General features: G+C 38.8%; 1 protein-coding gene across 7 annotated transcripts in view; it reads left to right on the top strand.

Moving 5' to 3' along the window:
* Positions 1 to 22,925, top strand: part of SORCS2 (sortilin related VPS10 domain containing receptor 2) — a 558,746-nt gene extending 535,821 nt beyond the window's left edge. For 2 of the 7 annotated variants that reach the window (XM_065062546.1, XM_021288139.2), the window contains exons 26-28: positions 7,972 to 8,129; positions 10,284 to 10,363; positions 10,702 to 22,925. In XM_065062546.1, coding sequence (XP_064918618.1) covers positions 7,972 to 8,129; positions 10,284 to 10,363; positions 10,702 to 10,725 — 262 coding nt within the window. In that variant the 3' untranslated portion in view covers positions 10,726 to 22,925. The remainder of the gene's footprint in view (positions 1 to 7,971; positions 8,130 to 10,283; positions 10,364 to 10,701) is intronic. The other 5 variants (XM_065062550.1, XM_065062548.1, XM_065062549.1 and 2 more) reach the window with 5 other exon arrangements.
* Positions 22,926 to 23,122: the final 197 nt, after the last annotated feature.

Below are 23,122 nucleotides of genomic sequence, written 5' to 3'. Positions count from 1 at the left end.
CAGAATGTTGTATCACGCTGTCTACAATGCAATAAAAACCCAGTTTGCTATTTTAGGTGCCTGCAGCAAGGAAAAACATAAAAATGGTTGATGTGATGTAATTATATTATTTCAGTAGCGATACATGGAGGATTTGCTGTTTGTAGTGTGGATCATAAAACTTGCGATTTCTTTTGAAAGCTGTACAATTTATATCTTTTATTAGCTCTTAAATGAGAGCAATTAAATAACAGACACAGTTACTGGAAGGCAAAAGAAGTATAAAATATTCAAGCAAGGAAGAAGTTCTTTCTAAAATGCCCAGTGAACTATTGCTTTATAAATAGAGCTTTTATTAATGAGGAAACTATAGCAAATTGTGAGCTTTAATGTCTCTCGTGCTTCTGTATATATTTGTGAAAATCATTTGCATTTAAATTTTATTGGGGTTTAATTTTGGTGTGAGGAGAATTGTGAGATATATTCAAATGTTTCTCGGTAGCCTGAAAACTGCTGTTGGCATTGATGAATGACCATGCAGTAATATTCAATTTTAGTCTGTATCATATCTTTTTCTGAGATGTCTGACAGAACTTTTTTTAAATATTCCTGCTAAGCGTTTCAAGATGACAATTTTTTTTTGGTTGAATACTTCACTTGCATTTCATCTTCAAATAATATTGAGTGCCTAATTGGTGCTATGTTTGAAAAATCACTTTTTCCCTGTGTGTGCCCTGTGAACTCCTCTCCCACCCCAATCTTTAATCCCTTAAAAAGAGCCTTTCCCGGGTATAAAGATGGATGGTGAACTGCTGGATCCCCATGGAGTACTTGCTTGCAAGTATAGTCCTTTTAAAGTCAGTACAGTGAGTATGTAAGTTTACAAACTGGTCTATGGGGACTGAGACTGTGAAGCTGAGTGTCCTTTATAGATATAAAGGTTACAGGTTGTAATGCACAAAGGCAGCTTGTCAATATTATGTGCCTGTATATTAAAAAATAATTTGCTGAAAGAATGACATAGGCAACAAAAATTGTTCAATTTTAGGAGATAATTTCAGCAGAAGAATACTTTCTGCATCCTATGGTAACTCAGGAAAAACATGCAAATATAAATATAGGGTTTTTTTCACATGGAAATTGCAGACACCTGTAAAGTGTTGAAATGTTAATACTGTCCATAATTTTTATATGATTCACAAAATTAAGGAGGAGGCGAAAGACGTTTGATGATGCTTTCATTTCATTTATGTAAGTTGATAGTCAGATATTCCCTTCAGAAGAAGTTTAAAACTCCTTCTCCCTCCCCCTCATGTCAGACAAAGGTTTATATGTCTTTGTTTTATCACTGTGCTAATTGGCTCTGTAGGACTTGCAGTTAGAATTGGGGCACAAGCACTGCAGGTGGTCTGCAAAAGATTGCAGGGACATGCCTTGGCCAAAGGACAGTCTTTTACTGGTAAACTTTGATACCTGGAAAGATGCAAGATGAAGAGCCTGGCTTGCAGATAAGATGGTGACTGGACTGGCAGGGACATACATGACAGCTTCATACATGAGAGCATTTCATCCATTTGCAATGAGCAGAGACACTGTTCAGGACTTGTGAGGAAAAGTGAAGAGAAAATAGTGAAGTTCTGTGTAGATCATAGTACGGCTTCCATGGAAAATGGAGAAACCTGCCCAAACTGCCTCATGGTTCCTGCATGCTGAGGTCCCTTGTCGCCAAGTGTAGTCACTGCCCTGCCGGCCCAGATTTTCTCTGAAGTTCATGTTGTAAGAACCCGGGTCTTAATTGATACTGATTTTTGTCAGGCAGAATTAGAAGATGAAAGACTGTGTTGACAAGACATGAGGGACTAATCTAATACCTCTTTGTAATGATTCTTTCAGGGCAATCAGGACAGCTATGATGAAACCTGCTGCTCCTGTTTGATCTGCCAGTTTTGTAAAACTGCAATACCCAGCGCTAAGAATTGGTGTCCCTTGCAAGAAGTAAATGTCATGAGATTAGTTTGAGGGAGAACAGTAATCTAAAAATAACAGTCCTGCGTAACATTCTGTGTCAGATGCCTCTTATGCAGAAAACCAAGAGAGTATTTTATCTAATTAAGTAGGGGGTAGGGGAAAAACAGAGGCTGAATCATATAAAGGTAGTGGGATTTTGGCTGATTAGTTTTATGCATAGTAAAAACCAACACTGTCTCATTGCTCCTGAAGTAATGCCCATTAAAAGAAAATTTTAAAATTGTATTATTTCCCACTACTCTAATCAAAACTAAAATTGTAGGGTCAGCTGGATAATCAGAGTTGTCATTGCTGTCTAGTTAATGATTAGGTGCCTGTGGGTTACATCGTTTTCAATGTACTCTAATCCCAAATACCTAAACACTGACTAAGATGACTGCTGCCCTCTGTTCTTACATACAGTAAAATTACAAGCATTTATCATTACATCTCCCCACTCCCCTCCTGCTTCTTTATCTAATGGCCTATTTGTGCATGAAGCCACTTCTCTCCAGGAACATGTGCTTGGAAATCTGGTACTGGAGTCCCCAGGGCTCGTGGAGCAACTCCTAGCAATGGCAAGGGTGCTTGGGTTGATTTGGACAAAAAATAATAGAAAGCCAAAAAGTCTTGAGACACACAGGGTTTTGATCCTTTGTGATCAGCAATTCAGATTAGGGCTATTTTTACCCAGTAAATGAAAAGTAAATTGTAAGTAATAAATGCTGATAGTTTAAAAAAAATAATTCTAGTCGTATCCCACTAATAAACAAAGATTGGTTTTAGAGGAAATTTTCAGGATGGCAGTAAGGAGCGAGAGGTTATATCCCAGCTGCTAAATCTGACTGCAGCTGTGGCACAAGCAGCAGTGTAGACAACAAACACGGATGATGGGCAAGCTGAGAATAAGTCGCCTTTTCTTTGCTCTTGGTTTCTGAGTATGGAAATCGCCGATGTGATGCCTCAGGCAAACAGTATGTTACAATGCTCAGTAGTACGCTTCAGTGGTTTAAGCATCCAGGTACAATGAACTACAGATGCTTCTTTTGACCAGAACAATATGAAACAGCTGGAAAATATTTTTGAGAAATCAGGTTTATTTTTTAATGCAGATCTGGGACCTGCATATATTTGTTTCTATACCACACCATCTTTACTAAATTTGGTACAGTAATAACATACTTCTTCCATTCCCTTAGAAAATATGTTTATTTTTTTTGTGGGTTTCAAGTTGGCATCCAGAAAAGATTTCTTCATCTTTTCAGAGCAAGCTTCTTTGGTGTGAGGTCCTGGACAACAGCATTGAGAAGGCAAATAGCACTGTCTGCACTAGGCAAAGTGGAGGAAAGGAAAGTTATATTTTAAGCACATCAAAGCTGCCATGAAATCATCAGGTTACTAGTGGAAGATCTGAAATCATCCTTTCTTATTTTTTACTTCTGTAAAACAACAGGATATTAGAGTAGCCAAACCAGAGCAAATAGTTGGCTTTTCTGCTTAGGTATTTTACCTGTTTAATAGTAGCAAATTTTATTCTGTAAAAGAGTATGAAAATCTTCATCTTTTAATTTGCATGCAAAGTACTGCTAGTGTCCTTAAAGCTGTATACATTGTTTTCATAAGTCACCATGAATCTACTTCAGCTGTTTTGACAAATCACCATGAATCTACTTCAGCCAAATTTATACCATTTTCTGTGTATTCCTTTATTCTTTTTTCTGCTACTATCAAGTGCCACTTTTGGTAAATGAACCCCTTCCTGGGTCATTTCCACAATCTGGAGCAGAACTGTGTTATCTTTCTGCCTCATTGACTTACTATCTCATTTTCACTCTCTGAAGAAAACCCATTTTTTTCCCCACCTTGCTTATACTACTTTTATGTTCCATGAGAGCAACTTTAGTCCCAATCCATGTCATTTGGTTAAAAAAAAAAACAAAACAAAACAGGCACTAATGTAACGGCCCATAATATTTCATCAAAACTTCCTCAGAAATCAAAGTAATAGCATGTAGAAAAGATTTCTGAAATGAAAGAAGCAAGTAAATCAGGAGTGCCTTAAAGCACAAAGAAGTCAGTCATCTGAACCTTAATCCAAACATAATAAAGCCGACACCACAATAAAGTATTCTATTTAATGGATTATTATTGTTGTTAGTTTTATTTAAGTTCCAAGAGAATGCTGCATTATTCCATATCCTTTGCCATGTGAATATGTTCCTATTTTTTATACTAAACAGAATCTCAATCAAGGCTCTGGAAAATGAATGAAGTCGTATAAAGGCCAGTGAATACTGGCTCCACAAGGAAGGAATTGAAAGCCAAATAAGCTAGGGAGTTTAAATGAGTGGGAATCAATATCTCATCCCTCTCCTGCTGTTTCTTACTGGTGAACATTTTTAAGTGCAAACAGTTCCAGCTATGAACTGATTAGAATTTGTGAGTATAGGAAGGAAAAAAAAAAGGTTTTTGGTATATTTTCTAAAAGGTGTGGGACCTAGAGAGCTTGGTGAAAGCCATAGTCTGTCCAGAATTAAGTTTCCAGTTCATATTTTTATGGTCCTCAAAGCAGGCATGAATATTTATTCTTCTTTATGATTGAAATAAAATGTTACAGAGAAAACAAACGGAACTAAAAATGTAAACCATGGAGTGCTGGCTCAGCAGAGGTAATTGTCTCCAGTGATGGATGTGAAGCACATGCATTTTGCAGCTGAAGAGTAAACCCCCAAAAGAAACTATTGCATAATCTTTTCCGCTGTTCCTAAAAATGTGCTTTCAATTTTTATATTGCTGATACAAATCTCTTGGGTCAAATTTCATGTCTTGTCATGTTTTCACAGTAGTCTTTTATGTAGACCAAGCATTTCAGCTCTGCCTGCTTCAGTTACATTGGACTCAACATAAATTGCTTGCTCGAGAAGAGCAAAACACATCAAGGTACACAAGGGTTTTTCTCTGCGTAATTAGGGGTAGCAACTTCTTTCCTACCTGCTAGAGCAGTGAGGAACATCTGGAAAATAACCAGAATTGGGCCCATCTTGAGCAAGGATTCAGTATCCACATCCTGTTTCATCCCACAGTGCGTTGTCCCTTATAAACAGAACATCTGGCACATGTTAAAAATGCCATTGAAAAGGCTCGGACTATCATTTTCTTCAGTCTGGTTGAGTCTCTGCCTTGTAAAACTAAACCAATATGAAACACGTAGAGATCTTTATAATGTATAAAAGGTCAAATGCCTGCTGTGTATGCCTTCACAAGACTTGGAATATTCTCCTTCCTCCCATCCATACTCTCTTACAATCTAAGATGCTTTCCTTCTGTAAGTGTGAGGAGCGAAGGAAAGTACAGAAGAGTCACTGTGTACCTCAGCTTTATACCTTCCGGAAAGGATCTGTACTTAGCAGGATTGGGCTCATGAGGTTTAGGTGAGTGAGAAATAACAGCTTACACCTTTTCTCCTTTCATCTGTAACCTGTAAAGAAGTGTTCTTCACAACAGTATGTTTAATGGTTATTTATGAATTTGAGAGGTTTTTTTATTCAGGAACCCATTAATATGTTTAATAGTATGTGTTGTGAATGTGGTAATTTCTAACCAGAGATGTGTGTAGAAGCCTCAGGATTTACACCGAAGGACACACCTTGTAGATCTGGTTTCAGAGAGGACCTTCGGCCACAGCAGACAACAGTTAGACTGGCAGCTCTGCTCCCTTTCCTTAGCCGCAAAGGTCCAATGTTCCATATGGGTTTGAGATGGATAACATTTTTGTGTCAAAAATATTTTGATAATGCCATTGATATTTCTACAGTCTGTCAGAAATACAGTTTTGAGAAGGTCTCCTAATTATTGCAGAAACATATGTGCTAATTCTGCAGATGTGTTGCGAAGACATTCTTCTGGGCTTTGTTTCCCCTGGGCATTTGGTGGTGGACTGATAGTGAGCAGTTTGACAGGTTTGATGCAGGTCTGATTGAGAGGGATATTGTTTTCCACATGACCAGTTTCATTAGCAGATGCATTAAAAATAGTCTGGAGTTACTGGCCCTAGAGAAAAAAAATCAAAATTAATTACCTAATTTATTTATTTTGGTAATGAGGAGTATCCTTCCTCTTTTCCGTGTGGCTCTTCTCATCAAGTTAATGGGAGGAGAGTGATGCAGGGCTTGGCTTCATGTGATGTTTGTGTTGGAGGAGCCCTCAGACTTGTTGAAGTGATCATAACAGCACAGCATTGTGCTATCAAACCTTCTTCCCATCCTTGTCTTTAGCATTTGCTTAGTCCTGTGCTTTATCTGCTCCATGCTCACCGAGAGAAAAGAGCAATCAGATTTCTTAATTTATGCTGCTTATAAGTGATGGGATAAAATACGTGATTTCTATATGTATATAATTTTCTGTGTGTGTATACACATACCTATACAGATGTGTGTGTGTACATATATAGGCATATAGGATGCAATTCATCTCTTGGATAGCTGAAATTAGAGGGAGGAGATCCTCTTCAGTCATCTTGCATTGTTCAGCAATTTCTATTAATTAATTTGATGCAGGGAAAGGTACTGTTTGAAATAGTTTGCTGCAGTAACTTTTATCTCAAACTAAGATGGTGCCACCTGGTAAAGAACCTTTCTTCTGAAATGACACTTAAAGACAGGTCATTTTCAAAAGCCTAGAGAGAGCAGCCTATGTATTTTTCCAGCTTTCATACTGCTGCCAGAATATGGAGCAGAAAATGCTTGGTTTTGGAGAGGTGCCTAAATATTAGTGTCACTTTTTCTCTTTTCACTTTCTAAAGGAGCTCAGCAGAAACCACAGCTTAGCCTCAGCAGTTCAACCCCATTTTCTCTTTTCTTCTTATTGTCTGCCCATTGCAATAATCTGTGTTTAAGCACAGACTTTGACAGCCATGATCTGCTGTCATGCTGATCAAGCTGTCAAGCTGCTTCTTGCAGTGTAGGAAATGGAACTCACAGCTTGCAACTCCCTAATGAGAAGTGTCTGCCTGGTGCATAGGAAAAGATGTCCTTATATGCCCAGGCAGATTGCAGGTGAGTGCAGCTACAACAAAGGGTATAGCTGTCTAGAAGTGTTTAAGCCATAAATTCAGTTGCAGAGTTAGAAGTTTCTGATTATTGCATTTGATTTTACAAAATCTAAGTTACTCTAGTTAAGAACTCTCTATCAATTCTTAGTCTTAACCTCCCAGGCTCAATCATGGTGTCAATTGTCCATGAGAGCTGATAGAGCCATTTAATTGTATGGTTTTGTTTTTCTACATGTAAATCAGAATGAAAGAATTATGATGTCTGGTATAGAAAGTTTTGTCTAATTCAATAGTTCCTGGTGGTCCCAGGTCAAGCTTTACACTGTCTCCTTTAGCACTACCTGCTTAGCTTTACCAACCTCCCCTATCTCCATATATGCCATTGTCAATGCCTGTTATTACTCCTTACCCCTTGCTCCCAGATTTCTTCTGCTCTTTATTCTCAACTCTGATGGTGTATGAGAGTGTTATTCGGTGCCACCACTTACCTTCAGTGCCACCACTTACCTTAAGTGTCAGTCCACCTCCACAGGGAGATGTGATGATGATTGTGACCCAGCTTAATGTTTGTGAAGACACCTGGAACCAGCAATGAATTCCCATTGGGCCTTTTTATTGCTTGAATCCTTAAAAATAACTTTTTTGTTGCTTCAGGTGTTGAGTTTTTTGTATTCTTCATTGTCTGTCAATCTTAGTCAAGACGTTGATGCTTAATAATTATGTTAATATGGACATCATGGTGAGGCAGTTACATAAATCTGTGACTTAGAATAAGGAGTTGATAACTTTGCTTGTCAATGCAAAATTAAAGAAGGGTGGTATTGGTGCTGTTTTGTGACTCTGGTGTGACTTTGCTTTTCTGGAGCTCTGCTCTAATGCCATTACGTGTGCAACACGAAGTTTATCACAAGACTTTTTCTCCTTGTCTAATTTAGGAAACTGCCAGGCAGAAATGTCTATGCCCAGATGCACAATGAAAAAGAGCAGGAGATGACAAGCCCTGTTAATCATAGTGAGGACACCCAGAACATCATCCAGGGTGAGGAGTTTATTGATGATGATCTGGACTCTCAAACACTAGGTAACGCAAGAGGTAACTTCATTTTTAGTTTATAAATTCTTGTAAGTAATTGATTTTTAATTGATGTTTGTTTTTATTTTAGCCTTTTTTTTTTTTTCCATTTTCTGCTCAGGCTCAGGAAGAAGCAAATAGTGCACCACTTGCAGAGGATTATCTCAATTATCTTATTTCTGCTTGCTTGTGATACAGGGTGACATATGGGTGACATGCTCTGTACAGTATAGCAATAGTACAGTTTAATGTCAGCAGACTTAGACAATTTAAGAGATGAATTATATTTGGTAGAACAGGATATAGTAGGTAACATTTGAATTAACTCAGTAATCCCCCAAATTAGTGGAAAACGGAGTTTAGGCTGGGAGGATTTGTAGAGACAATGTTTCCACGATTTCAGAGGGATTGTATCTAGATCTATTGTTATATTTGCCATCATATTCCAGTGGCATTTGAAGTTTTCATTGTTAGAAACCTTAAATTTATTCCAATATAAAAACTATCATGAGTCTTCCCTGTTTTAGCTGGTAACTTACTAGTATTCATGGGATGGTAATAAAGAACCCATGAGGGAAACTTTAATTGAATATCTCTCAGTGCAAATGATTCCAGTGTCAGAGAGAAGTGTATATCTTGGCACCCTGTGGTTATTTTTAATGTAATGTAGAGTCCTCATCTATAAAGTTCATTTCTTGTCAAATTTACCATTGTGTTCAGACTGCTTTCAGGTCACAGGCTGAAAAGTGTAAGACAATGGAAAAAGCTCCGCATTTCCAGTTCTGTACATTTTGAGAAAATAAATCAGATAACCCAGAGCCTTTGGGATTTGTAGCTATAGGTTCATGGTGTAACAGGCAACTATAATGTCTTCATGAACCCACAGAAGACGATGTGTGTTAGCTGCACCAGAGGTAGCCTGGGGAAGGACAGAATTTTGGCAGAGGAGAGATTGCTTTATCTTGGGTTTCACCTTTATTGTTTGTTGTCAATGTCTTTATTTTCATTTGCTGAACTGCCTGCCGCTTCTAGGTTCTTGGAGGTGTTAGCTTTGAGCTCAGGGGAAGAATCCAACCTCCTGCTTTGCTTTGTGTATTTCTGTCTTTTCTTTGACAAGCTTTATGTATGAGTATCACTGTGTTCTCATGCGGATTTTGTAAGATGATCTTGATCGCACTCCTGACTCTACCAGAGTTAGTTCCAAAAACAACCCTGGAAAAACAAAGCGTATCTTAAAATTGTTTGCTCAACTCATCTCCAGGGTCTTTAGAGGAGAAGGCTGAATACTAACAAAGTCCTTGCAGACATACCTATTAAAGAGGAGCATTCATATACCTCTAGTAATATACAAAACCATAACTTCTTTTAATGGTAGAAAATCCCTTCTGGCCTATTTATATAAAGCAGCTTGGCATACTGGAATAAGTAAATGCTACCTGATTTGTAACGCATTCAGAAATTATCTCTACTTGCCCAGCACTCCTTACACAGAGGAAAAAAGTATCTTACATCTGGGTAGAGTATTATTCGGGTTAAAGAGTGCAAGATCATGAAGTTTTGATGTGAAACTTAAGACAGTTAGTAAATGCAGATCTCAAGCTGATTTGTGCTTCTCCCAGGTTGTCAACACCAGCAGCATTTCCAGTGGAGCATAAAGAGTTCATTTCTGTGGATCATAATCATCCATATTCGTCAGCTACTGTACAGCTTTTAGACACAAGGCTTTATTTAAGACATAAAACTATACTTCTGCTCGCTGTACTGTTTTGTTACTTGCAATACTTTCCACTAGCTCCAGTATCGCTCAGTACTGCCAAGAAAATATTCCTGTTGATGATACTCCTCTATTTTATCTGGCTAGAGTACGAAACATGTTATAATCCCTGTTTTACAACATTATTTGCAGAAGGTTCCTATGCTATGGACATCCCTTCTAGTTCTGGTGAGCTTTCTCCCTCCCTGTTGGGAGACATCAGTAGCAGCCTCCACTTGATGCACAGCAGGGAGTGACAGGCTTGGGTTTCTGTTTGTTCTCTCTCTTCTCATAACTTTTGAATTTCCACAGTACAATGTTTCCAGACTCACCCATCCACTTCTTTTGTTTTCTATATATTTTATGTTGCCTACTTTATCGCAACCCCCACCTTGGGACTCCTCAACACCATTACCTTGCAGTGACTCCTTCTGGGAGAAGTGGCAGCTTGAACAGCTACAGAGTTCCCCTATTGCTGATGCCGGTCAGTGTCCAGTCCCAGGTCAGTGGCATGTTGAATGGACGCCTCAGGTTCCATTCTCCTCCCTCACCTGCACCCCTAGAGACAACTACACCTTTTAGAGCCACAAAGAGAACCAACTTATGCTGTCACTGAGATAGAAATTCTAGGAATTTGCCACAAATCCACCACTATAAGTAAAAACTTTGTGCGAAAGTACACTGTAGGTACATGGAGCTGTTGCACAAACCTTCACCTGACCTGTTGTTTGATAAAGCCACTGTCTTTATGTGATTTACATGTCCCTGCAATAAAAGGGGGATATATTGTGAAGTGCCTGAAGTACGCTAATGTTGCCCTTTGTTTCTGTATTTTCATAGGCAATCACTCAGGCGTGGTTTTGAGCATCAACTCCAGAGAGATGCACAGTTACCTGGTTAGCTGATATTTACAGCTGAACACAAAACCCGAAAGACTCTTCTCTGTATCGTTTTATTTTTCTCTGGTGATGTCACAGAATTGCAAATATGGCTGTAAATGCTGGTGGAGAGGAGATTCCTTATTGGTCCTGTGGAAAAAAGCATCCATCATCAGTTACTGGAGGAGAAGGATGATACGTCTTGTGTTCACTCTATGGCCTGGGAACGAACGTGTTACAATTGAAACTCCAACTGTGGTAGCATATTTGTAGCCCTAGGCACCTTCAATGCCACCTTCTTTCTTGTCTGTATATGCTCTAGTTCTTTATGTTTATTTTTAGAAGGATTGACTGTAACTTTTTAATTGTATTTTTAATTGAGATATTCAGCAGAAGTCTGGGACTCTTCAGCTCAAAAAGGTAATTTTTACACAAGCGACTAGACCAGAACAGATGGTTGGTTGATCACAATGACATTATTTTAGGAGGCTGAGTGTTTCTGTACTGGGAGAGGACTGAGTGAGGAGACAAATGCACTCCTAGTCAATACAAGCTCTTAACTTAAAATGTGTGAGACAATCTAATGAATTTAGGCTTAGGCTTTTCTATGGATTAAAGGAAGTGTTAATTAAGATATCTCATAATATAGGACAATACTCTTGTAAGTGTAGGAGGTCCTGACAAACCATCAACACCAGTATCTCCCCCTAGTCCCACTCATGTGAAAAACAAAACCACCAGCTTGATGCTATTTCCAGACCAGGTGCCTTCACTTGTGGACAGTCATTTCAGTTGTTCTTTTCTTGTCTCCTGAGCGAGCACCTCTAGGACGATTGCAGCTGTCTGATGAGTTATCCTGCAAAACCCCATGCTGGTGGCCTGTCTCTTTTTAAATTTCCAGAGAGCGTAAATACCTCTTTTACGTTGCTTTCTTTGTATGGTTATTTTTTAAAACTTCCTCTTTGGGCAGAGGTGCCATGTAGGTCAGAGCTCTCCTCCAGGCAGGACTGAGTAGCTCATTGCCATCCCCTTCTCACACACATCTTCTTTGGGATTTTCCCTGCCTGTTTGCCCTTGCAGGCAAGGGTGGGCAAACTCTGACCTGACCTTTTCTGCTTGGGTTGGTTTGACAATCCAGAAGGCCAAGGGGTGCATGGGTTGTCATTCAGGGGTTCATATTTCCTTTCCATCACCACAGGGTGTCCCCCAGTCCCCACCACCACGCTGGCCCCTATTTCTGCAGGGGGAGCGGTGGAGCTTCTGAAGGAGCTGCCTGCAGAAGCGCTTGTGAGTCAGGTCAGAGTTTCCTAATCCCAGTTTTGTGAGTTGGGTCAGTGTTTCCCAGTCCCAGCCTCTGCATCCACAGGGAGTTGGCAGTGAGGTAAATCCACACCCCGCTGGTCCTTCCCCTGTGGTTTATGGAGCTGTGCAGAAAAGAGACGGTGATGTGATGAGTTTAAACATGTGGTATCCTGTGTGTCACAGCTGCCTGGAATTAGGATGCTTCTCTCAGAAACCTTTATAATCTCTTCACTTTTTGCCTTCGATAGGGACTAAATAGCTCTTTACTCACTGAATGTCATACTGCTGCTAGTGGCAAGCTCGCACACCACCTTGCTTAAGGAGGATATGGATAGCTAACCACATCTTTCTGAATAAACAAACAGAGAATAATGAATACTGGCTGACAAGACAGTAAAGAACAGTCTTAGAATTATTGTATGCATTGGAGTCATTCTTCCATGTAGCTGCAGCTATCCTAGAGCATATTGTCATCAAGGGCAACAGACTGGGATGTAATAATTCAGTGTAGTACTGTAGGCTCTCACAAACCCCATGGGATATATGCATAAAGCACAAGAAAATCTAGATTATAAGGAGCTGGGTGGAAAAATTCAAGTGAAGATTCTGAAAAGTGCTTGCAAACTGCTCAGGAAAATAATTTCAAAAATAGTTATAAAATTTCTGCATATTTAGTTGTAGAGTGGCATGCAAACTGATTTACAGAGAAGCAATGCTCTGGCTGACTGCTGCATGCCAGACTCTGTAGAAATCCAAGGTGTTACATGTATCTGAGTCTAGATTGCTTGAAGAGAAGTGCAAATACAAAATGTGCTGTGCATTGGAAACTCTCTGGACTGTTGCACCAGATGCTTTCCCTTCTCACCAGCTCTTGATGCTTTTTCTACTGGAAATGAGCTGGAGCAGAGAATAAAATAGTATTGCAAAGAGCTTACTCGTTCCTGAGAAATACACATGAAATGGGCTATTTGTATGGGACAGGTGAGTAGCAGGTTAGTCTCGTCAACAAGGGATGGGTTGGAAGTTCTAGCTTGGAGTTGTTCTCTCGTGGTTAGTTTGATTGGCAAAGGACACTTGGAACCAGATCACACATGTAATTTATGCTTTAAAAGCTACTTTTACACATTTAATACAGGGTCAGTTGTCTGTCTGATAAGAGGAGTCTTTTGGAACACAGTAGAATATTTAACCACTCAGTACTCTAATTAACAGCACAATATAGTGCCTGTAATAATGTTTTTCAGTGCTTATTAATTTGATTCATGCAGCACTCCTGTGAGGTTGGTTTGTCGTGTCTTAAAAACACAGTTTTCGAAAGAGGGTTTAGTATTGCCATAACTGTATTAATAATACCCAGCAGATAATAAAGGCAGCTTTTGATTCCTTCACAAGAATAACTTCAAAATCAATTATTTTAAAACTCAGAAAAATACTATTCCCAGTTTCCCATTCATAGTGTCTTGGTTTATCTTTGAATGAAGACTCTCACTAGTGCTAGGTTTTTTGAATGTCTTGAACTCCATCTGTGACATCTTAGCATTTATCCTTTATGTATACCTAAAATCCCGAGGCATGCTTATACAGAAACACAGAGTTGTTTCTATGCACAAATGCTAGTCACACATGCATGCACACACACATGCAATATTTGTATGTGTCCCAGTCAAATTTGTTAATGAGGAAGGGTGATTTGATGGCTGTGAAACAGAAGATTGCTGTCAGGTACTTGGGTTTTGTACCCAGACTTTGTGCAAGTTACTTAACCTGTATGTGCCTCAGTTTCCCCACCTGTAAATGGGGCTGATAGTAATTACCTACCTCGCAGTGGTATTGTGAGGCTAAATTAATTACTGTTTGTTCAGGATCTTCAGAGTGAAAGAATTTTGTGAGCATAAATTATTAATAGTTTTGTTTTCTTTGTTTTACTTGTAATTATCACTGTTATTAAGAATGGTGAACTGAAACCAGCTGCAGTTACGTATAAATGTAACAAATGCATAATCCAAAAAAGTACATCCCTGTTAAAAAAAAAAAAAAGGTAATATTATTGGAACATATTATTACGTGGTAGGATCGCAACATTGACTGTGATTTTGCTAAGTTACACACTAGTATCTTAAGCTTTTCTGCAGTGTTATTTGGTCAAAACCCTTCTAATAATGGTAGCAGTGATACTTATCAACATTGATATTGAACTGTACTGAAACCAACAAAACTGGTGGTGTATTTGCCTCATTTGCATCTTTTGGCTTTTTTAAACTCTTATGTATTTGCAGCTTTACAAACACCCTGTACTTTTCAGCGTGCTCCGAGCAGCACTGGTTTGAAGCATTTGAACAGAGTCATCAAGATTTACAGCGGCTATCTTTGCTTTCCCTTTTGCCACTGAATGTGTGATATGGTTTTGGAGTGATCCATCCATATAAAGTGTTCAGAAGACATTTAGGGAAAATGAATGCACAGTATAAATTAATTTAAAAAAAAAAAAAGGAGGACAATATAAACCAATGTATGTTTTTATACCCTTTAGAAAAGGGTGGTGGAAATAACTGTGAAGAAATAGAAGGTGCCAGCCTGAGGCAAGATGTTGTTATTATCTCCAGGTAACATCCAATTTCTTTTAACTGTTTTAGGATATACTCATTGAATTATATCTTCCTGATGGATTTTCTGCGTTCAGTGACCAGTGTAGAGAGGAAAGTGTTTATTCATATAAAGTATATTATTTGTTAAATTACTGTCCTCTGGACAGAGGCAAATCAGCGCTTTGCCATTAGTACATCCTAGCACAAAGCAGTTTTCATCTGACATGATTGTGACCTTAGCTGTGTTTCAGGCCTAATAAGACATCCCTTTAGTGGGAATACTCTACTACTATGTGCTGTCTCTTTAATAGAGGTCGGCAAAATGGAACTGCTGTGGTTCCCATCCTCCTTACACAAACATATGCTCAAAGAAACCTTAGAGTTGTTTATTATTTTTAAGAAATTACATACAAGTATTTGTTTGAAGTAACCTTTTGATGATGAACCAGTGGTTCTGATATGCTTTGAATTTCTAGTGCTATTTCAACTTGAATACCATGTTGCTAAGCTGATAGAGTTGAAGACAATTTCAGTTGTAGATTTTTCCTGTGTTTCCTATAAAACAATGTTTTGTATTTTTTTATTAATGAGGCTTTGGGGGAAAAAGAGAGACTAACATTTTTATTTCATTGCACAGTCCTTGACAGTTGGAGTTGTTATTGTGTATACCACTGTATTGTTTGCATCTTCATTTTTATTTCAGCGTTTTAGAGGAAAGTAAGTGCATATTTCTCTCAAATTATTGGCATTCCTCCAGGAAGAAATTTATTATCATTTACCTTCATAAATACTGATTTTTGAGATGCAAAATTTTGTTGTGTCTTCTAAATCCATCAAAAAACCTGCTTCCTAGCTCATTTTCTCTGTTCTAGTCCCAGTTGCATGTTGCTTCTACAGCTTTCTTTATGAGACTGGCATGTAGCCTAATCATACTTGTCTAAGAAAGTTTTTCTAAAACTTCCATTTGAATAGCGTTTAATTGCCTAGAAGTTACAGGATCTGCTCAGAGCCTTTTCACAACATTAAGTCCATGTTTTCATGTACTTATTTGCTTTGGTGCAAAAGTAATTGTGGTTTTGGACCGTGAATTTTAAATCATTATAACTGAGCTCAAATACATCTTTAATAATAAAAATAGGAACCATTACAATCAACATAGTTTGGCCAACAAGAAGTAAGTTTGATTTTTCCTGTAGCCTAAATATCTGTGCTTTGGGATTCGGTGAACTCTTGGAAAACATTTTTGTATCCTGCTGGTTGTGGAAGTGTTTTCCCTGCAAAAAGTTGTCAAGATGCTTGAAGAAGTGGTAACTGGTTGGCGAGAGGTCCGGTGAATATGGTGGATGAGGCAAAATTTTGTATCCCAATTAGTTCAACTTCTGAAGCGTTGGTTGTGCAACATGTGATTGGGTGTTGTCATGGAGAAGAATTGGGACCTTTCTGTTGACCAATGGTGGCTGCAGGCATTGCAGTTTTTGGTGCATCTCATCGATTTGCTGAGCACACTTCTCAGATGTAATAGTTGCACCGAGGTTCAGAAAGCTGTAGTGGATCAGACAGGCAGCAGACCACCCAGCAGTGACCATGACCTTTTTTTGGTGCAAGTTTGGCTTTGGGAAGTGCTTTGGAGGTGATTCTTGGTCCAACCACTGAGCTGGTTGTCACCAGTTGTCGTACAAATCCATTTTTTGTCACACATCACAATTCAATCGAGAAATGGTTCATTATTGTTGCATGGAATAAGAGAAGACAACACTTCAAAATAATGATTTTTTAAATTTTCGGTCAGTTCCTGAGGCACTCCCTTATCAAGCTTTTTCACGTTTCTGATTTGCATCAAATGCTGAATGACTGTAGAATGGCCGACATTGAGTTCTTCAGCAACTTCTCGGGTAGTTGTTAGAGGATCAGCTTCAATGATTGCTCCCAATTGGTCGTTGTCACCTTCCAATGGCCAGCCACTATGCTTCTCATCTCCTTTGTGAAACTTTGTGTGACCCACCGCTGCACTGTGTGTTCCTTAGGAGTTCCTGGGCCAAATGTGTTGTTGATGTTACAAGTTGTCTCTGCTGCTTTACAACCCATTTTGAACTTGAGTAAGAAAATGACTTGAATTTGCTTTTTGTCTGACATCATTTCTGTAGTCTAAAATAAATATAAAATAAACAGCAAGTAATAAGGCAATAGCAAAAAAACCCATAAAGTCAGAAAAACACATTAAAATTATGTATAACATAACCACATTTATGTATTCCAATAGCAAACAGCAAATTTCAACAATGCAACAGACGCAGTTTCTTTTGCACCAACCTAATAGCTCTCTTGGTACCATTTAAATGCATGTTTATTCCTTTAATGGAAATATAGATAATGTTTTTCCTTATTTTTGGACTATGATCATCAAAGTGACAAATTTTGAAATAACTCAGACCTCCAGTTAGCTTTTGCAATTAAAAGCCTGGCCCTGCAGTCTTTTGGAAGTGTCAAGCTGTGCACTCTTAATTTTTTAATCTTCTTTCCTAAATCAGCCATTCTGCCCGACTGATCACCTTGGCACTTTTTCTTCCAATTCTTTTTGTAACCTCAAGCTGGAGGGAATGCAGAAGGATTTTTCAATGTCAAGATGGACAAACGCTTTCCCAATCTGAACAGCAATGTCGTGTGGACAAAGCTTTTATTTTCCCTTTCTTTCAAAGTTTGTTGCATAGAGCAGAGAGGTTAGACTAAAGGTTAGGGAAATAAGAACTTGCAATGGTACTTCAGGATGGTATGAAGAATAAACAATGCATTCCTATTAGAATTTTTTTTCCTGAAATTGATACGTACAGCAAATTACTTTCATGACTTTTAATATGTGAGTTCTTATTTCATTAAGTCTTCAGTCCTGACCTTTTCCCTCCTGTTAAGTGGAGGAGCAGATTATGTAAAATACGAATTGTGGAGCTGTGTATGACCAAATAAAGGATTTTCGTTCTTTTAATCCCTTTTTTTTCCTTATGTGAAGCTTGTCAGGATTACAGTTTTCAGCTAGTTTATGTACTGGTAGCTGAGATGATCTTCTGGAAGACAGTGTGTGAGACAAGAAGTACTGGAAGGTTTAGAAATGCATACTCTGAAGTGCAATGATATAGCTGTGTGAACAGTGCTAGGCTATGAATATGCTGGACAAAACAAAATCTTTATCAAAGAGCTGTTATGCTTTCTATTAAAGTACTTTTTAAATAATATATCTAAAAATACATGTTCTTAATTGCATACTCTTTGTCTCTGTCTCTCTCTCCCCTTCCAGATTGATTTTTCTTTTAGGAGTGACATTTACTAGCCCTGAAAAAAATGGATTCTTTCCCGTACACAAGTAATTCTGTTTAAAATTATTTCCTTGCAAATGCTGAAAACATTACACAGACTTGAGCTTTATTGATCAGACTTGATTTCTGAGTTTCTGTAGAATTTGCATCTTTACACTAATTTGTTCAAATACAGTGGGCATAAATCCTCTTTGGGCAGCAATAATACATACAGTAGTACATGGTGCTACTTAAATATTAATAATATGCCTTTGTTGCACATATTTTTAATGATACGATAAGGCTATTAACCACCAGGAAGGCCAGGTGTTCCAAATCATTTGCTTAGCATGTCTTATATTTCTATGCTATCGGTTGCTGATTTTAGCCAGCTTTTGATACTTTAGTTCTTTCTGACAGTGTCTGCTCTCAAAGATCAAAGGGCAAGAATTGGCTTATTCTCTTTTTTTAAAAAAAAAAAAGGTATTAATTAATGCCATTTGCTTATTAATTCAAACACTTTAAAAAGGAAATTTTTCTGAAATGGTGAAAGAGATGCTTTTTAATGAGAACAGCTCATATGGGAAAACAGCAGACTTGTATCCACACATAATCTGTAATTCTTGTGGATTATAGGGCTATGAAGCTGGTGAAGGGTTTGGAGAGGAAGCTGTATGAGGAGCAGCTAAAGTCACTTGGTTTGTTCAGCCTGGAGCAGAGGAGACTGAGGGGAGATGTCATGGTGGGAGGAGGAGGGGCAGGCATTGATCTCTTCTTTCTGGCGACCAATGACAGAACCCAAGGGAATGGCAGGGAGATGTGCCAGGAGAGGTTTAGGTTGGACATTAGGAAAAGGTTCTTCACCCAGAGGGTGCTGGACACTGGAACAGGCTCCCCAGGGAGATGTCATGGCCCCAAGCCTGACAGTGTTCAATAAGAGACTGGACAATGCCCTCAAACACATGGTGTGAACTGGGGGGTTGTCACAGGCAGGGACAGGAGTTGGACTCAATGATCCTTGTGGGTCTCTTCCAACTCTGGTCATTCTATGATTCTGTGACTACACAGAACTCTGTAGAAGCAGCAGCATACACCCCAAACATCAGTAACATGCACGTAGGTGGTTTGCAGATGATAAAATTAGTCTAAAGGAGAATATTTAATACACCACTTATATGTCCCAGATTTACAGAAGGGCTTTTAAATGGTTAAGATTACAGTGTCATCACAAACTTGGAAGATGCTCCATTTGCTTGTAAATACGCTCCCTTCTTTGTTTGGGGTTCATCTTCTGAGATGCAGAACCCCTCAGAGAAGTGACTTTCTTGTTTAATGCTTCCAACTTTTTCCTAAGTCGTTAGTGAAACTTTATAGAAAAAATGTCTGAATTGCCATTCTCCTCTGTTTCTCTTCATTTCTTCCCCCTTCCTTTTTTTTTGTTTTCATGCATTTGTTCTGTTTCATTATTGCTGCTGTTTTTTGTTCTGCCTTGCCTGCCTCCTCCTTCTGATGACAGTTCTCTGCAGTCCACTTTTTCTTCTTTGCTTTTCGTTTTGCTTTATGTTCTGTTTCTATCTGTGGTGTTGTTGTAGTTCCCCTGTGCTTTGCAGCCCGATGTTCCTGCTTCTTTCCCACTTTCAGGATTTTTTTAATCCTTTCACTTTTAATTTTGCTTCATATTTTCTCTAGATCTTGCTGGAACTCTTCCCTTTTGCCTGTCTAGGACTTCTCTCAGCTGCTTGTCCCAGAGAGCATGTACTTCCATTCTGAGATGTGGATGAGTGTTGTACTCCCTGGAAAAACAAATAACTTGCGTTTTCCACTCTCATCCATGTATATATTGAGTTTGCTGTCAGTCTGTAGTGGAAAATATGTATTTCATTGACAGACAGCTATATCCATTATCTCCCAAATGCCTCCTTCTGCCTTATTTTGGGTTGTGGGCATGAGACATGGTGTTTGCATGAGCTTTGTGGGTCACAGAAAGGGGGCTGGCTTGCTTTGCCAGGCCTTCCAGCTGGCAGGTACAGAATTGCAGCGAGGCTGGGCAGAGACATCTTGCCAATAGTTGGGCTGCGCTTGTGTTTTAATGTGGGAAATACTGAGGCCGAGCTAGTACATAGCCTGTAGGTGAATTGTTACAACCTGATGCTGAAGAATACATGAGGCAAAGAGGGTGCACTGCTAACTGAGGAGCAGGACCAGGGATCATTACTCTTGGGAGCAATTTGACGTGTCAGGTTTGTGTGATGGGTGTGTACACAGACTCTCCTAGAGGCAGAGGCAAATGGCTTGCTTTCAAGTTCCATAAAATGCAAGTTTAAGCAAAGTTACCTTATAGGTTTGACAGAATCTTCTTGTTAGAGGAGCTTGGAGAAATTAATAGGAATAAGATAACTGAAAAACTCAGTGGTATCTTTGAGCCTGTGTTAGAGAGAGAATGTATGTGTGAAAGATGCAGGAGGGAGAGGAGCACAAGACTAAACAGGACAGGGAAAAGCAGGGAGAAAGACAGTGTTACCAGTGTGTCTGATTTTGCCACAAGTTGTTGATTTTGCTTTGCTTAAGGCTTGGAGCTTACTTTAATTCATAATGGCAACTATTTTCAGATGTTTGTTGCATGCAGAGACTTTAAACCTAAGTCTAAGTTGATGCAGCACAGGGAACATGCAAAATTATCAGTATTTCTGCCCATAATTTAAGAGGGATCTGACTCGCAGCAACATCCTGCTTGAGGTGCATGGAAAAGAGATTTCTTCTCAGGAGCCACGATGCATGTATGTGCGCTCCAGAGGTAGCTCCAGTGTAGGTTTCCTTCTGACATGATTGTGGGGCATTTTCACTGAGCTAGGAGGCAGGGGAGAAGAATTATTTTATAGGGTCTGTGTCTTGGATTTATACTGCTTACATGTAACTTGCTAGAATTCCTTTCTGATCTGTAATTTTATCGTGTTTAGAGATGGTGAATGGAGTTGGTATAGTATTCCTGAGGGTAAACACCAGCCACTGGAGTTTACTGAATATGTGTCTAGAAATTTTAATTTTAGGAGCACAGTGTCACCATTTCGTATACACACCAGGCATTTGAGTACAACCCCTTTTTTTTTTTTTTTTTTATTTATCTCTGGCAAGCTCTGATTTATTTCCTCATGGGTGCAGGTCATGGACTGTGCTTGCTGCAGTGCACAAGGCTCTGGAGGGAAAATGTAATCAAATTGAGAAGTACACTTGAATTTTCTCTTGATCCCAGTCTCTTCTGAGTTGCTTTTCTCTGATTATGGTTCTGCCAGTAAACTGGGTTGATGGCATTTTTATCCTCTTCTGTGTGGCTGAGAAAAAAAAATGCCAGCAAAAATTTCCAGAGGAATAGCAGATTGGAAGAGATAGGGAACTTGATCAGCTGGCAGGACACTTTTGTGCTTTATTTACCATTTGTTTTCACAATTATGTACAGCTACTGTGATTTATGTTAACCATAGATACAGTTTCCTTGCAAATGGGGAGGTGGTTCTAAAGACTATGGCACCAGTGCATTGCAGCGTGGCTTTGAGAGACATCAGCTATCACCCTTCCTCACCTAAATGAAATTATCATAGGATCATTGCTCTGTGTTTATGAAGCTGAATATCAGTTCACCCTGGATTAAGTATTGGAGGAAGATTTGGAGAGGTAATAATACTTGGAATGGGAGAATTTTCCATTTTAAGAGTAAAGGATAAATACTGGCATATTTACAGTACAGCTGTGGCTCTTTCAGCATAGGTGGGTCCAGCATGACTCATTCCAGACTTGGACAGCTAGATCATACTGATTTTGCTGGTATTATCCATACTAATAAAAGGAGAAAAAATGGGCTGTTAAACCAACCACAAACAATATTTTCTTGCTCGTTAGTGCTAAAGCTCTTGGTAAAGTTGTAAAAGCCAATAAAATGAAAACTAGACTTGACATACTTCTTGTGAACATTCACAAACATTTCTCTGCCCTGTTGTTCATGTTTATTGTTTATTTGGCATAGCAGGGCCAAATTCTACCCTAATTTATGACCACACAGTTCCATGGATGTTGTGAGTACAGCTTTGTGTTATGGAAGAAAAACACTCACCCACAGCGAATTTGAAATGGAGCTGCAGGTTAAAATCAGTCATCATCTTGCTGCATCTGTATTCACACAGGTGATGGGCTGGTTTTCACCTGTAATTCCTATTCCTGTGGTTAACACGAGAGTACTTCGGATAGATGTAAGCTAATTACAACCAAGGTAGAACTTAGTTTTTGAACTACTTGCAACTGCTTTTCGAGAACGTGATCAGCAACTGCTTAACACTGTATTTCTAACCGGATTTCTGACAAAGGGACGTTTAAATCCTTGTAAAAGCTCTTTTAGCAGTCAGCAGTATGCTATAGTACATACCTTTAACATACATGACAACACTGTCCTCTCGTTTTGCCTTTGCACAACTAGTGTTTGTGAGAACAGTACATGCCTTTTCCTAATTTTGTTTCAGGAGACCTTGACTTTGAGCAGGTTTCTTTGTATACGGTATCAGGGCTCAACGGAAGAATTAAATCAACCTATAATTGGTGCATTGTCATAAAGGGGGAAAAGCGTTATTTGTATATTTTTGTAAATATGTAACATTTAATGGCAGTTTTGTAGTGATGTGCTGTTTTTGAGAAAAAAAAAATAAAATATATGTTTGAATATGCTTAATGTAACACTTAACTGTGATTCAATTGCACAATTAATAGCTTAATCAGAAGTCTTGTGCAATATGTAGTGCACACGCATAACCAATATCTGTTAGCGATCCACAACAAAGTTTTCAGCAACTTCTAACGATGGTGATGAACTGCGCAGTACAGTTTATCACGGTCTCTTTCAGCTTCCAGACATGTAGCAGGCAAACTACTGTATACGTACCTGTGTACTCCACTGCATCCAAAGGTATGCATTTGTCCTGAGAACCTGCACTACAGGTTTTTCTTTAATAAAATTTGGTTCTAAACTATTGGTTGCTTTGTTTTTCTTGTGAAGCATTTAATGGTATTTGCGGAGGGGAAATGGTTTAACTGATCACCAGATTTTTAGTGCGTGTTTTGATTTGTAAGTAATTAGCAGCAAACTATTCATCTTCAGCAACACTGAGCTCAGAGGCTGCAGCAAAGCTTCATCCTCCACTTGAGCCACTTCATCCTCCTACACTCC

The sequence above is a fragment of the Columba livia genome, chromosome 4 (assembly GCF_036013475.1).
Source record: "Columba livia isolate bColLiv1 breed racing homer chromosome 4, bColLiv1.pat.W.v2, whole genome shotgun sequence".
Taxonomy (NCBI): Eukaryota; Metazoa; Chordata; class Aves; order Columbiformes; family Columbidae; genus Columba; species Columba livia.
The sequence above is the reverse complement of the archived record's forward strand: the minus strand, read 5'-3'. Positions and strand labels throughout refer to the sequence as shown.